A 17290-nucleotide genomic window follows, 5' to 3' on the forward strand; every position below is an offset into this window, starting at 1 on the left:
AGATCAGTTTGCTAAAGATTTAATTGATAATCTTTAATTTAATTTTTAACATTTGGAATAGTTGGAGTGTCAGTTTAATAAGGCACTGCAAAGAATTGGATAATTTATCCTTTCTTTGAGTATTATAGCAATGGTGACAGTGGATTAATGAACTCCATCTTTCAGTTCTCTCCTTTAAAGTGTTTTCTTGTAAGCATTCTAATCTGGAACCTGGTAGATGGTAAGAGAAATAGTTCTTTAAGGACGTAAATGGGGAGTCTGTGATAATATCCTAAAAGTCTTGAAATTATACATTTATGTTTATTTAGTTGAGTTTTGATAGACCACTGAGTGCTAGAGTTTGGTGAGTATTGTGCTTTTATAATGTTAAAGCAGTGTGTGTGTTAATTTAACTCCAAGCCATCTACTTTTTCAAATATTTTTTTTTCAGGTATATGCCACTGACTATTAATAATATAATAGTGAAAGAAGGACCAGCTACAAAGGTGAATTTTTCCCTGGGGCCAACTGTGACCTCGGTAATCCTTGACACAACAGAGGCTGTAATAACTGTGAGCACAGTCACTATACTTAATCCTTTGCCTGGAACACAATCCTCCCACCAGCCAATTCAGCCAAAGGACTTCCGCCACCACCATTTCCCTGACATGGAAATCTTCTTGAGAAGGTTTGCCAATGAATATCCTAACATCACCCGGCTCTACTCATTGGGAAAATCAGTAGAGTCAAGAGAACTTTATGTAATGGAGATATCTGATAATCCGGGTATCCATGAATCAGGTAAGTAATGTGGTCTTACACATAATTTTAGTCGTGCCTCTCAGATCTATGTACTACAATATTGCTATGTTTTGTCTGAAAGGTCACCTATGGTATGTGTAACTGGAACAAAGAAAATGTAACCAATCTTGCCAGAAAAGAAGAAAATTCATTTAATAACCCCTATTAGATACAATATTTAAGATACTGCATAGATTATATTCTTTCTGCTAATGGTGTTTTTATTTTCATAGTATATGGCATGTATATATGCTCTGAGCCTGCTTAGACAGATATTTTAGTAAGGAAGCTGCTTTATAAGATGCTTTTTCCTGCTTCTATTGAAAGATATATCTTTTCTTAAATTTTTGGTTCAGTGTCTTTGCATATGTTTGGGAAAAAGTAAAGAGAGTTCATGATAAATGGAAAGGGAAAAAGTCTTCTATATGATTACTTTGTTTTCAGGTGAACCAGAATTTAAGTACATTGGAAACATGCATGGAAATGAAGTGGTTGGACGAGAACTGCTATTGAACCTCATTGAATACCTTTGTAAGAACTTTGGAACAGACCCTGAAGTTACAGATTTGGTTCGTAGCACTAGAATTCACCTTATGCCATCCATGAATCCTGATGGGTATGAAAAGGCTCAGGAAGGTAAAGAATAACTGTTTATTACTGTTTAATCTTTTTTTGTTATTATATGGTATGATTATTTGGAGATAGAAGAGAATTTGAACTAGCTGTTTTCCTCGAATTTCTTCATAATTGGTTCCAGCTTTTGTATTCTTGTAAGACCAGTTCATTCAACAATAATGTGATCAAGTTTGTATTTAATGGAGTTCTTTACTTTGATAATTTCTCTTACTTACTAAAAATAGTTAAGATTTTTACAAATTGTTCCATTTTAACACTGATTCTCATTTAATTATTTCAGGAACTTTATCTCATAAGTGAAAACTTAAACCAAATATCTTTTGAGTCCACATTCTACTTCCCATGCATGTTCTAAATCTGCTAAGTTATTAATTTCCCATTCCTTTGCCTCCTCTGGGCTAGCCCATCTCTCCTGGGGCCTGGAGAGCAACTTCTTACACAGGCCACCTTATGCAGAACACTAGGAGAGTGAGAATCCTTCTCTCCCAAGCTGTGGTCCCTTCCAGGCAATGATACCAGTGCGTAGCATAGGTACCACGATATGAATATGCAGCCACATGATTTAGTGCTCTCACTGAGTGAACACTGAATCAACTATTGAACGACCAGGTTCTCATATATAGTTATTTCAAATTCCCTCCCTAAGGACCTCATCCTTTGTAGCTTCACAAATTCCTCTCACATTCCTCCCTTGAGACCTACTGAAAGGTGGAGTGGAACTACTTACTACTAGTAAGCCCTCCAATATGTCTTCTTTATGCACTTACACTATTTTCTCATTATAACAACAATAATAGGGCTCCCATCCCGTAATAAAATGGAGTAAGCTTAAGTGTAACCCTTTTCCCCCCATCAGTTAAACTTCCAACTACATCCTTGGCTAACTTTACCTTTTTGTGATTACTTCAATGCGATCCACAATTTTCTTATTTTCAAATGGTCTGTTTCTTTGTGCTGTTTTAGTAGCCTGTATACCTGCACAATAGAGTCCCTCTGGGATCAGTCATGCCCACTCAACATTGTGATCATGTCATTATATGTGGATTGTTGACAATTGAGTAATACTTTAATATAATGTGTATAGTTGGATGTTTTTCCCCTCAAAGTATGACCAGAGGGCAGAAGTGAAAAGAAAATGATTTACCTCTCTGCTCAAAAGATTTGGAAGAGGTGAATTTTTTAAATGTATAATGTAAAAAAGATGTGAATTTTAATTATAGTGTGATTGGTCATAGTGAAGCCTGATGTGTTCACACTTACCCTTGAGTTAAGATAGCTGAAGCAGTATGTGTAAAATGTAAGTGAAACATGGCTTAAATTTGAATCCTTTATCATATAGGAGATTCAATAAGTGTAATTGGCAGAAACAACAGCAACAACTTTGACTTGAACCGAAATTTCCCAGACCAGTTTGTTCAGATCACAGATCCAACCCAACCAGAAACCATTGCTGTAATGAGCTGGATGAAGGCCTATCCATTTGTGCTGTCAGCAAACCTGCATGGAGGTAATAGCAACTTGATATTCTACTAATTAAGTCTCGATGAGAGCATTTGAAAATCCTGGTGAAATTTTACCTATTTAATAAAGTCCTAGGCTATCTTAAAACGGGTATCCTGTTATTGCTTTTATGGCAGACAATAATAAAGTCCCTTTTCATAACTTTTTAAGCCAATTTCCTACCTTGTTTTGCCCCTTCCTTTCTCCCCACTCCTCCCATACTCTTCTCCCCACCAGTTCTTTCTCCCTCTCCCTCCCCTTCTCCTTTTTTTTTTCTCTCACTCAGTTCTTCAAGTGCTTTATATTTATCCCTCACAAGTGTTTTATATTTACCCCTCTCACTGGGAATTTGATAACATTCGTCATTTATAAAAATTAAACACTAACAGATCCAAATGTTTAGTCCTATTTCTCCCTAAAGTTGAATAATAAACTCTTTTATGTAAGTTTAAATTTTGACATTTTCTTATCTATTACTTACTATATATATTTAACTGCAGCACAGTGACCTCATTCTCATGTATTGTCTGAGCTTATACATGTCCATATCATTCATCAGGAATTGATCAGTTGAATAGGATGAAAGATCAAGATGAAAAATGATCACAACGTCCAACTAGGGTTGTGTGAATAAAAGAGAGACAGTGTCAGTACCCAAGAGAATTGAAAACCTGTGTCTACACATAAACTTGTACATGAATGTTCACAGTAGCATTACTTATAATAATAAAAAGGACCAACAACCCAAATGTCCATCTGCTGATGAGTAGACAAATAAAATGTGTAGGATGAGGGCTGAGGGCTGAATAGATGCAGACAAGCTCCTAGAAGGAGGCCATGGTCTGGGTGTGCTGGGCAAGTGCTGGCGGGCAGCCTGATGAAGTGAGGGCCTCACACCAGTGCAGCCTTAGCTTCCTCAGAAGCACCCAGCACCTTACCCGGCAGCTGAGGAAAGGAGCCAAGGATTCCTCCTTATTTTAAAATTTCACAGCCTTGTACATATCTGAATTTTACTGAGAAAATATTCAAATTTTGCTCAGTTTTTCTGATCCTAAATATTATAAAAGTAAAGTTGTTTAAATTAAGCCTGTATACTTCTGGTTTCAGTTCTGACATGTAAATTATACCTATTAGTTGAGGTGAATTCCCAGTACCTTTCCAGTTAAGGAAAGAAAGCTTTAAGTGCCATGCATAGCTATTTAATATTTTACTTATTACTTTGATTTTTCTATTGAGGAAATGAGTAAATTTTTCATTTCTATTAAATTAGCTTTGGAAAATTGTATTGGTTTTCTGTCTCTGGCAGTATTGTGAAAAGCTTACTTTATGTTAATGATTTATCTTGAAACAGATTACATGATACATTTTCCTCTTTTCTCTGGCAGGTTCTTTGGTGGTTAACTACCCTTTTGATGATGATGAACAAGGGTTCGCAACATACAGTAAATCACCTGATGATGCTGTGTTTCAGCAAATAGCACTTTCTTATTCCAAGGTAAGCTTGTGCTTATACATGACGTGCTATACAACTAATTCTGTCATTTAAAAAAATGCATGAAAACAAAGTCCTGCAGGACGCAGGCCGGGTGCTTTCTTGGAAGGTTAAGCTTTCCATGATTCCTTCTGGGCAACCTTATTAGTTTTTCTCCTCTGTTTCCCACCCAATGTTTGAACATACTAAATGTTTTTCCCTATTAGCCTTTAAGCTTAGATAATGTCTTTCCATCTATGGTTTTTAGCACAGTACCTAGAACATAGGGCATACTAGTTTATTTCATTTGATAAGTACTTAAGTTATAAAACTAGCAAAGTAGTCTAAAACAGGGTTTGACAAACTACAGTCTGGGGCCAAATCCAGCCCATCACCTGTTTTTACAAATAAATTTTTATTGACACACAGCTACATCCATTTTACATTTTGTCTATGGCTGCTTTCTATTGCAGCATTTGAAAATTAGTCAGTCTGATTCACCATATTAACATACTAAAGAAGAAAAATGCTGCGGTCATCTCAGTAGAAACAGAGCATATTTGAATAGTTGCAACAGATACTTTAGAGCCTATAAATCCTGGAGTTTTCACTATCTGGCCCTTTACAGAAAAAAAAATTGTCAATCTTCGGCCCGTTTGAAATGAATAAAACTAAAAAAGAAAAAGACCGTACCCTTTTATGTAATGATGTTTACTTTGAATTTATATTAGTTCACACAAACACTCCATCCATGCTTTTGTTCCGGCCCTCCGGTCCAGTTTAAGAACCCATTGTGGCCCTCTAGTCAAAAAGTTTGCCCACCCCTGGTCTATAGTAACATATAACAAAGGAAAGCCGGTAGAAATTTCTGTATTTTTTAAACTTTCTATAGGGAACACACATTACTTTGACAATCGGAAATGTTATATTTGTGTGTTTAATTTAAAAACTATTATTTGAAAATGTTAAAAGTTGGGACTTGGAATGAGGTTTATTTCAATTTTTGATCTTACTACTGATAGTCCGACTTTATTGGTTATAGATAATGAAGACTATTACTACAACTCTGTGTCCTCTAATCACAGCCTTTCATCATTCCACTTTCCCATGCTCATTCTCTACATATAGACCCTGTGAGAGTGTGCAGAGTTTCTAACAGGGGAGTGCATTTATTATTTTGGGCACAGCATTTTTAGAGGGATGCACATGGAATTATGAGGAGAATTGGATACCAAAATCATAAAATTAACATGGTCAGATTTTGCACATGTCCCTGTCACATTCTGTGCCTATTCTTAGAATCCCACTCTTTACCCTCATTGTGAATTCTAGTTTCTTAGTCTTTTTAAATGTTCTTTGGCCTTTAATTCTTTGATTTGTTTGTTTTCTACTTAGCCAAGACCCACTGACATACCTTTCAGTAGTACTCTCACACCTTAGGATGTTTTATACCCTTTTGACATATCTGCCTTGCCAATCCGTAGTAATTATCACCATATCTCTTTTCCATTCCAGTATTCCAAGTATAGTCCAGAAATGTCGTGCAGTCATGGCCATTGACTACATTACATATGTATGCTCTCTAACTTCAGCTGAGCACTCACTTTTACTTGGCAACATTTCATGTTTTGCTACGTGACTCCCTGGCTCATTTGATTCTAAGCCTTTATCCTCTACTTCAGCCTCCTAATCCCAGCTTTACTCCTCTTAGACCCAGTCGATCACTTTGCTTTGAAGTACAGTAGAACTTTAACATGATGTGATTTCATTCAGATTCATATTTATCTGTGTCTTACCCATATTCTCCCCCATTACTTGGTCCTACCACACCTGCCTCTTCTAGAATATCATTGTCCTTATTTTTTTCTGTTGTAAATGAGAGAGGTGATCATTAAAATCCTCAGTCTTTACTCACAGCCTCCTTTCTCTTGGTTGTGATCTGTCATGATTAACATGTGCCCAGCACACCTTTGCCCCACCACAAGGCTTAAGGAAAAGCAAACCAAGAGAATCTGTGAAGTCAGAGGAGAGGAGTTAATGAAGGGCAGGACTAAAGGTGATTTGGAATGACCACAAAACATTAAATACACCCTAAATCTGAAAATATTAAAAAAGTAACTGGGCAGATGAGAGCAATGGAATACAAGGATGAGATTTCAAAGTACAACTTAAAAGATCTGGTGTGATTTAAAAGGATATGCACAGCCGAAACCGGTTTGGCTCAGTGGATAGAGCATTGGCCTGCGGACTGAAGGGTCCCAGGTTTGATTCTGGTCAAGGGCATGTACCTGGGTTGCGGGCACATCCCCAGTGGGAGATGTGCAGGAGGCGGCTGATCGATGTTTCTCTCTCATCGATGTTTCTAACTATCTCTCTCCCTTCCTCTCTGTAAAAAATCAATAAAATATATTTTTTAAATAAATAAATAAATAAATAAATAAATAAATAAATAATAAATAAATAAATAAATAAATAAATAAAAGGATATGCACAATTTAAAGGGAAATCTTTCCACTCATAGCTTCTGAGGGAGAAAGGCAAAATGAAATGAAGATGTGCTCTTTGGCAATTGAATAGTAAAGGTGAAAATAAAAAATATATAAAAGAAAAAAGGGGAAATGTAGGGTTGACCAAGATAGAGGAGAATCATAAAATCAGAGGACTTGCAACTCCATCCTTACACCAAGGCAAATAAACAAAAAAAACAAACACACACACTAAAGTACCTCGACTGCTAGACTGACAGAAAAGGGTACCGTTAACCAGGAATCATGCAAAACCTGAATGGAGAACTATTGCAGAAAATCAGGATATGAAACTTCATACTTACCACTTGAGGAAACCTTACCACCACCAAAAAAAACAATCAAGCAGCAGAAGGAAAACTAAGTCTATACTCTAGACAGATTAAATATACCCAGATACACACTGAGAATAGGGAAAACCATGTAGGCTCATATATTTGAAAAATGAAAGCAGGAAAAAAAGAAACAGGAATAAAGAAGAATTGATAGACCTTAGGAAAGAAATGGAAGAAAAAGACAAAGTTCTCTCCAAAATGAAGAATTACAAAAGTTAAAAGCCTTCTACTTCCCAATTTCAAACTTACTACAAAGCTACAGTAATTAAGATACTGTGAAATAGAGTTGAGAGTCCAGAAATAATTCTTACAGTTATGGTCAATTGATTTTTTTCTTTTCACAAAGGGCACCAAGACAATTTAATGGGTTGTGGGCTCAATCCCCAGTATGGGGGCGTGCAAGAGGCAGCCCATCGATGTTTCGTGTTCTTTCTCTTCCCTCCCTCCTATCCCTCTAAAAATAATAAAAACATATACATATATATATATATATTTTTTTTTAAGACAGCTGTTTTGAGGAGGAGTATCTTTTCTTTAGAAGACAATAGTTGTAACCAGTTTTAACAGGAAAAGGTAATTGCACAGAGTGCAGTCAAAGCATAGAGGAGCCATCTCAGTCCCCCTCAAAGTCAGAGAAAGCTGCTTACTGCATGTTGTATGTGAATTATCTTTTCTGGACTTTAAGATTCTTTAAAACATGAAATGAAAGTATGAATATGAACAGGTGTGGGGTTTTTTAAGTTTTTTTAAAAGAGTAGTTGGGTTGGTTTAAATAGTTGTGAGTGAGAAATAAAGTCCAGTTTTTTTACAACGCATATTTAATTTTGATTAAAAATAGATAATGAAATATGTTTTAAAAATTTAAATGGTATTGACATCTATGCATTGAAAAGCCTCATTGCTTCCCTTGGCTTTATGTATCTTTAAGCCCCACATACACCCTATTAAATAACTGCTTTTATTTTTCCTTATCCTACCTGTGATTTTTTTGATACAGATACAAAGAAATACAAATAAAGATTCTGTTTCCCCCCCTCAGGAAAATTCCCAGATGTTTCAAGGTAGACCTTGCAAGAATATATACCCTAATGAATACTTTCCTCATGGAATAACAAATGGAGCTAATTGGTATAGTGTTCCAGGTAAACATTCGTTTATATTAAGGTCATATAATTTGATGGATTTTCTGTTTCCCTGGATAATGCTTCTTGTTACTAATTTTTTAATTTTGAGAAAGACTCATTATTTTAAAGATATTGTTTAGTTTAAAATAATTCAAATAACCTTTTCAAGTGTTTTTACATTTGGTGCACATTGAATAAAAATAATGCACTAAAACTTGATAAAAGTGTTATGTTTTTGCCTCTGACTATTACAAAGAGCCTTAGAAATGCTAATAAGACAAGGGTAAGCTGCACTTGAATTCGTGAACATGAAAGTACAAGTGTTTTACCTGTACCACAAGCATCAAACAGCTCTCAAATGAACACATTAATTGCTTTTCAACCAATGCTGAGAAAAGATGAATTTGGTTTTTCACTGGGAATGTTGCTTACCTTTTGGGATCTGAATTAGTTAGAATTTCTTCGGAGTGACTGATTTTAATTTTTTTATCCTTTAGGTGGTATGCAGGACTGGAACTATTTACAAACAAATTGCTTTGAAGTGACTATTGAATTAGGTTGTGTGAAATACCCTTTTGAGAAGGATCTGCCAAAATTTTGGGAACAGAATCGAAGATCTCTAATCCAATTTATGAAACAGGTGAGTACTCAGGAGCAAAGTATGGAATTTCTCCCAAAAACAAGAAGATACATGTGGTTTTCATGCAGTGATTTTTAAAAATACACCCTTTTGAATTCCAGTTTGGCTTATTCAGGTTTTAGTACATTTATCTAGCAAATTCATGGATGGAAATGAGTTTGATTTGTATGAATGGAAAAGAGTTGAAAATGCCTAAACAATGTAGTGATTTTTGCTCTTAATGACTAGTGATCGCTTTTTGCCCAGTCTTTATAAAAGGCTAGCATTAATTGGGTACACATGTAAGCATTTGTCAAGTGATAGGAAGATGGGCTGTGAGGTAAATCCTTTTATTCTTTTTATTTTTGTCAGTGGTTTAGTGTGAAATGATTTTCCTTTAGTTTTGATATGCTTGGTGGCCAATAGGTAAAGACTATAATAAATATGTTAATAATAGTTAATTAATTATTAGGATAATTTAACATACTTTGTGCCAGTACTTTCTGCTTTATTTATTTATTTTTATTTTTTGCTGAGTGTAATGATATAAAGGCTCTGAGTTTGCATACTAATTTTTAAAAACATTTTATTCTAAAAAATTTTCAATATACAAAAAAGTTATACGACAAACACAATAAACACTTATTCCTTCACTTGGATTTAATAATTTTTAACATTTTGCTGTGTTTGCTTTATTTAAATTATACACACACATTTTTGCTGAACTATTTCAATGTAAATTACAGCTGTTAATTTTACACCTAAGTATTTCAGAATGCATCTTCTAAAAATAAGGATATTCTCCTATATGCCATCCCCAAATGCCATTATCTCATATAAGATAATTAACAGTAACTCCCTAATATTACCTAATGCTATCTGAATTTCCCCTTCTTGTTCCCAAAACATCTTTTTATAGCTATATTTTAGAGCCAAGGTCATGTTTCATGTATTGCATTTGCTATTACATCTTTTACTCTCTTTAGACTAGTCCTATTTTTTTTAAAAAACATTTTTCTTTTAAAGAAGCCAGGTCAGTTTTCTTGCAGGATGTCTTATATTCTAAAATTGTCAGATGTGCAAAAGTTTAAACTGCGTATTTTATAATCCTTGCGATAAAAACAAACCCTAACCTATGAAAAATTAGCCTTTCAGAAACGCTATTCTAACATATTTTGTTTAATAAGCGTTTACATTTAGCTTTACTCTGAACTCCCAAATTCCTTTTTGTTTCCCATGTTTACATTATTAACTATCTGTTATTTTGAGTATGAGCTCCCAAAATAATAATAATAATAGTTAATGATCTTGGTGTCTTTGTACTTTATCCAGGTTCATCAGGGTGTCAAAGGATTTGTCCTAGATGCCACAGATGGCAGAGGTATATTAAATGCCACCATTAGTGTTGCTGAAATCAATCACCCAGTGACTACTTACAAAACTGGAGATTACTGGCGTCTCTTGGTTCCAGGGACTTATAAAATCACAGCATCTGCTCAAGGGTGAGTGACTGAATACTTTGAAATTGAGCGCCTGGGAATAAGACAAACATAATTCCGTCTGGAAGGTTATTGCCAGAAAGCCCTAAAGAGTTAAGCAACCTTGGGTTTAACGCTGGGAAGTTTAGAGCTGGTTACACATTTGACTCTCCTCTGGTTGCAAAGTGAGTATACAAACTATCAGATGTAGGGATTTTGTGAAATTATGCACCTTGAACAGTGCATCAGATCACCTCTCCTCTCAGATCACCTTCCCCCTTCCAGGTGTAAAGCCATAGTAAGTGATCTCCTTCACTATCAGTAACTATTCTGGGAAGTACCTGTTAGTTGGGAAAAAAATATTCCTGTTCTGCTGCATACTTCTATCATTTCCAATAAATACTCTTTCATAGACAAACATTTTTTATTGTACATTTAATGCCTTATTGCTTCAGTAACATTTTCTCTCTTATTGTAAATTCTCTTAAAAAGGCCATTTGTATCTTTTTATAGGTTTTCTTTCCATAAAGATACATTTACTTAAAAATAGAAAATGAACTTATGACTTGTATTTTCTTTAAAAAAATAATTTTTTTTAATTTCCCCCTCCTTTACAAATAGCTTAGAACTAGAAACACCTATTTAATCTGAAACTTAAAATTTTTACCTTCTAGTCATTTTTTTTAATGTTTTTATAAATGTAGATGTTACCAGGGATATTTTCCCCTCCCCTTACTAGCTATCTCATTGAAGTAAGGATAACCCTTACTTCAATGAGATAGCTAGTAGGAAGAGAGAGAAAAACATCTATGAGAGAGACACATTGATTGGTTGCCTCCTACATGTGCCTCGACCAGGGTTGGGGAACCTGCAACCAAGGTACGTGCCCTTGTGCCCTTGACCAGGAATCAAACCTGCGACCCTTTAGTCCTTGGCCAATGCTCTAACCCTGAGAAAAACTGGCCAGAGCCTTTACCTTTTTTAAAAAAAAAATGATTTTCAAATATCTAGTGGCCCACAAATTGATGGTTTAAACTTTCCACTAATGAGTAATGAGGTTTTTTCTGTTTTTCTTCCTTTTTGGTATAGTATTGGAAAAACTAAAGCAGCAAGTATCTGAAAAATGGGGCAAGGATGATGTGTTTGGTAGATAATGTCCTAATTTTGTACTTCTCAAACTTTCCCAACCCTATGTCCTGATAACAGAAAAGTGAATTCAGATCCCAGGAGACATGGGGGTATCCACTGCAAGTACAAACTTGCTTTTGAAGTCATATATTTAACTTAAAATATCACTTATATTTTACAGTCTACCCATCTCTGTTCTTTGTTTAATGTTTAAAATAAATATTAAATGTATCACAAAGTTAAAAATTTGACTCTTTCAGGAAGATGCACCACGTTTATCTCAAGGGTTCCCATGCCATGTGCACACACTGTTCCCCCCGGGCTGGTGTGCTCCAGCTGCAGAAGTGGGGCTCAGCTCTGTCTCCTTTCCCACAGGTATAATCCAGTTACCAAGAACGTGACCGTGAAGAGTGAAGGTGCTGTTCAAGTCAACTTCACACTTGTTCGATCTTCACCAGATTCAAACATTGAATCAAAGAAAGGAAAGGGAGGTAGAACCAACATTGATGATGCCAGTGATCCAACTACCAAAGCGTTTGAAACTTTAATTAAAGACCTTTCAGCTGAGAATGGTTTGGAAGGCCTCATTTTACGCTCCTCCTCAAATCTGGCTCTTTATCGATACCACTCATACAAAGATTTATCAGAGTTTCTAAGAGGACTTGTGATGAACTATCCACATATTACAAATCTTAGCAAGTAAGTGTCACCTATTGCTTTTTCTTTCTTTTCCTTTTTTTTGTTTTTTAAGAAGTTAAATTCAGCATAGACTATGTTGAATGGTTCCTATAATTTATTTGGGAGCTGAATGTACAGAGAGTTAGAGTTCACTTATTTTGAAACATATTTGCTTGGAGAGCTTTCTAACAATGAATCTTGGAAACTTTTATGAGGAACATTGGAGAACTACTGCTTAGATTAGCAATGTATGTCTTGTGCCTCCAGGAAATGTGAAATCCCTCTTTCTAATGATTGCTTTGACTGATTTCAAACCCCTTTTCACTTCTTAGCTGCAGATTCATGTTCTGACTACTTATTACTTAGTGTGTTTTATTTTGCTGGGGAAAGGGGCAAATTTGGAACTGTGAGCTCACCTGTCAGGGATCATTCTTTTTTCAAATTAGAAAAGGAAGCCTGGTTGCTGTCATTTTCTGTATTCTAGTCCAATGATTTTCAACCAGTATACTGCAAGAATTTTTAAAGCATGCAGTACCTGTTTATTCAGGGGCACTGACCTCTTTTCCCTCAAATTGTCAAAAAAAAAAAAAAGTAACAGCCAACACAACAATAGCCTTTCGGTTTGAATGAATCAAAATCATACCTTTTTTTTGGTCAGATTGGCAAAAAATAAAATATATTTTTGCGTGTGCCATGTGATGGAAAAGATTGAAAATCGCTACTCTAGTCAATCTATTCACAGTTGAACAGTTGCTATTCCCACTTAAGGACATACGTGATTGACTGATGGTCTCGAGAAAATATGCAGCACTGGCTTATGTAAAACTGATGGCTGAGACAGCGTTTACCTTCACTTTCTGGAGTTTCTCTATCTCACTTTCACTGTTTCATTATAAATCCTCTGTAGCTCTTGTTATAGTTACTCCAAAATTATTTCCTTGATTTGATTTTTCATTATTTGCCTGTTGAGGGCCTTTACTTTACATGTTGCCCTGAGCTTATAGTTCTCTGCTACATGTTTAATGAATATTATCTAGCTTTTCACTTCTTTACTTTGTTTTTCTTCATTGGTCCGTTTAATTTTACCAGCAAATTTAGTTGCTCAAATACTGGTTGATAGGTTCATAGATGCAAAGAGTGATATTTACTTTGGCAATATCCAGTATCTCTCTTCCTCAACTGATTCTTAAACATTACTGCCCAGTTTAGGTTTTTTTGTTTGTTTGTTTTAATTTATTGATTTTTTTACAGAGAGGAAGGGAGAGGGATAGTTAGAAACATCAATGAGAGAGAAACATCGATCAGCTGCCTCCTTCACACTCCCTACTGGGGATGTGCCCGCAACCAAGGTACATACCCTTGACTGGAATCAAACCTGGGACCCTTGAGTCCGCAGGCTGGCGCTCTATCCACTGAGCAAAACCGGCTAGGGCCAGTTTAGGTTTTAATATTGTCATCTTAGAGCCATGTAGAGATTATAGGCTTTCTTGTTTTAAAATAAAAAAAATGGGAACTTACTTTGCTCTCCATTTACTTAGTCATTTAAGTTTTTTTTAACCTTCCAATTCAAGATAACTTTTTAGTTAATTATGTCCCCCAAAATATGCAACACCTGCCAATAGTGGGCCACGAGAGAGTGTTAGGTGGTCCACTAACGGTGCTAAGTACCATTGAATAGCATTGTTAGAAAGTAATAATTTTCCTATTTATTAATCCTTCTCAATTTAATGTGAATATATTTTTCTATCTGACTAAATCTCCCATTGTACCAAAGAAAGTAGGCCTTAATATCAGAGCTCTTGGGCAAGCAGGGCATTTTAAATTATTTTTACTGTGATACTGGTATTACATTTATAGTAAAATATAAAATATCTAAACTAATTCAGATTCTAAAAGATTCTCTACATTTGTCTATATTTATATTTTTCTAAGTGAGTCAGTTGGAAAGACATATGCTAACTAAATATTAGTGTAGGTTGTAGAGCAGTGTTGGCGAACCTATGACACGCGGTGACACGCGAACTCATTTTTTTTGGTTGATTTTTCTTTATTAAATGGCATTTAAGTATATAAAATAAATATAAAAAATATAAGTCTTTGTTTTACTATGGTTGCAAATATCAAAAAATTTCTATATGTGACACGGCACCAGAGTTAAGTAAGGGTTTTTCAAAATGCTGACACGCCGAGCTCAAAAGGTTCGCCATCACTGTTGTAGAGGATAGAACAGGTTTTATGAAAATGATACGAGAATGACTGGATTTGGAGGAATGCCAATCTAATTCATAATCTTTGGTCAAAAAAACTAAATTTAAAAAAATCTTTATTGTTGAAAGTATTACATATGTTCCCTTTTTTCCCTCATTGACCCATCTAGCCCACCCCAGGCCTTCACCACCCTATTGTCTGTGGCCACGGGTTATGAATATATGCATACAAGTTCTTTAGTTGATCTCTTCCCACCCACCCACCCCCACCTTCCCTCTGAAACTCAACAGTCTGTTCCACGCTTCTGTGTCTCTGGATCTATTTTGTTCATCAGTTTATTTTGTTCATTAGATTCCACATATGAGTGAGATCATGTGATATTTGTCTTTCTCTGACTGGCTTAGCCTCTGAGACAGCTGGAGGGCCCTGGGGAGAATTATGTTAAGTGAAATAAAACTAATTTTCTTAAAGTCTTCTGGCACAATGACTTATTTTTAAAAAACTTGTTTAGTTTTCATTTTTTGTTTTAAAATTTTTTATGTTAACATTAATATTATATAATGTTTGCTTACTTGATGAATTTTTGTTTCGTGGTTTTTGAAAGTTTGGGACAGAGTGCTGAATATCGTCAAATTTGGTCCCTTGAAATATCCAATAAGCCCAATGTATCTGAGCCTGAAGAACCAAAGATTCGTTTTGTTGCTGGTATCCATGGAAATGCTCCAGTTGGAACTGAACTGCTTTTGGCTCTGGCAGAATTTCTTTGCCTAAACTACAAAAGGAACCCTGCTATTACCCAAGTAAGAGAATAGCCTGTTTTGACATGTTTTAAAAAGAAAAAGCTCAGTGGTAAACTTTGATATCGAGGCATCATTTTGAAATTTTAATTTCTTGTTAGATTTTACACAGAGGCACTTGTAGTGTGCATTATAAACTTTACTCTTTAAAAATGGACCATCTTTGTATATACTCATTGTTAATATGCCTTTCTATTATATTTCTTTGGCTACAATTAAGAGTCATAGATTTTCATTCAGTCCTCTACTCCTTTATTTAATAGTCAAGTTATTGTTCCAATCTTTACTTACAGTTTTGTATATTCTAAATTTCATTCCTAGTTACTTATAACTAGGACAGTGAAAAGTGAGGTGAAAGAATAGTTTTCCTTTTTCTTTTTATGTAATAAATGCAAAATTATTGGACATCTTGGGGGACTAGAGAGTTCAGAAAAAGCAATATGGCATTATCCACTTTAACCATCCATGACTACAAAAAAGAACTTTGACTCATAGGCTTGGTCACATATGATTAAGCAAGCTCGTTCTGTGTTGTCTGAGAGAATTGAAGGAAAGGGTGTGCATCCTACTAGAACACTCACTAATTGGCGCACTCTGTATAGAATTTAGGAAAGGAGAAAGGAACTAATATTTGTTTAATACCTGCTGTCTGCCAGATTCTTTACCAAATACTTTACATCCACCATAATTTAATCACCAACCCTTTAATGATGTTACCTCCTTTTTACACATATGAAAACAGACAGCTAGTAAGTGGTAAAATGGATTGTGTTGTTTTGTTATACCAAACTGCCTCCCCTAAAAGATTTTGGAAAGAATTGATGTCATGATTAGGATCAGAAAGAAACTGGGATTAGGTGAGATTGATTTATATCAGACTTGATCAAAAAGTATTTTACAATCTTAGGCAAAGTAAATTCCATTGACTTTTTCATATGAGTTGCAAGGAGTATTTCAAAACATTTTTTGTTCTTTTTAAAATGGAAGAATACGTAAGACAGTGATTCTCAACCCTGGCTACACATTAGAAACGTTTTTAAAAATAAGCAGTGACTGGGCCCTACCCCCCAGAGGCATCAATATGCCTTGAAAAGCTACTAACAGTCTAATATTTGGGCAGAGTTGCTATCTACTGATCTTATGATTATAAGAGACTATATGTATATAGCCCTAGGTAGGATACCTACCAGGAATTTCAAAACACCTGGTTTATGAGAATTTTCCTCACTGGTCTTATTGGGCTTGAACTCTAGATCCCTTTAGATTGTCATTTGTCTTGAGCTACAGGTCAGAATTATCTGGCAAGTTCAAGAAAGTATACACATAGCCAGAGACCTGTGGTGAAGCTAAAATATGTGTACTTTAGAAAAATATCTCCCCAGAGGAGAGACTTAAGAACCAATTAATTAAAGGGTCTCAAATATTTTCAACCTATAGACTATTTTAACAGAATAAATAAATCAGGAATTTACTATTAGAAATATATGGGATGAAGTATATCAGAAATTAGTTCATGCCACATATGTAGCTATCGATGCCTGTAAATTACCTGGAGAAGAAATTATTGTGGGTAAGACAAATAACCTACTACCTTTTTTTTTTTTTTTTTTGACATACTGTTTCAACTCTTTTGTCTCATTGTTTCCAGACGTACATTACCATTTTTCAGATTATACATATCAGTTTTTAATCTGGAAAATACAGCCTTACCAGTATTATTGATTTAAGCCAGCAGTTATCAAACTTTTTCTACAAAGGGCCACATGGTATATATTTCAGGCTTTGTGGGACAAATGTTCTGTTACAATTACTCAGCTTGACAATTGCAGCACAAAAAGTGTTATAGCCTGGGCATGACTATGTACCAATAAAACTTTATAATAGCAAATAACAGGCTGGATTTAGCCTGCAGACAGTGATCTCTGGTCCTTGTTGTAAATCATCAGGATGTCTCTGTGAACATTAGTTCTATGGTAGGTTTTTGTTGTTGTTTTTAATGTACTTGAAGCAA

General features: G+C 35.1%; 1 protein-coding gene across 3 annotated transcripts in view; it reads left to right on the forward strand.

The window, feature by feature from the left end:
- Positions 1-17290, forward strand: part of CPD (carboxypeptidase D) — a 53989-nt gene that overhangs the window by 24668 nt on the left and 12031 nt on the right. For 2 of the 3 annotated variants that reach the window (XM_036340890.1, XM_036340889.1), the window contains exons 5-13: positions 431-780; positions 1225-1416; positions 2756-2923; positions 4302-4411; positions 8287-8389; positions 8869-9011; positions 10323-10492; positions 11972-12295; positions 15087-15282. In XM_036340890.1, the coding sequence (XP_036196783.1) occupies positions 431-780; positions 1225-1416; positions 2756-2923; positions 4302-4411; positions 8287-8389; positions 8869-9011; positions 10323-10492; positions 11972-12295; positions 15087-15282 (1756 nt within the window). Of the gene's footprint in view, positions 1-430; positions 781-1224; positions 1417-2755; positions 2924-4301; positions 4412-8244; positions 8390-8868; positions 9012-10322; positions 10493-11971; positions 12296-15086; positions 15283-17290 lie in introns of all 3 variants that reach the window. The other variant, XM_036340887.1, reaches the window with a different exon arrangement.

This window comes from Myotis myotis, unplaced genomic scaffold (assembly GCF_014108235.1).
Source record: "Myotis myotis isolate mMyoMyo1 unplaced genomic scaffold, mMyoMyo1.p scaffold_m19_p_17, whole genome shotgun sequence".
Classification (NCBI taxonomy): domain Eukaryota; kingdom Metazoa; phylum Chordata; class Mammalia; order Chiroptera; family Vespertilionidae; genus Myotis; species Myotis myotis.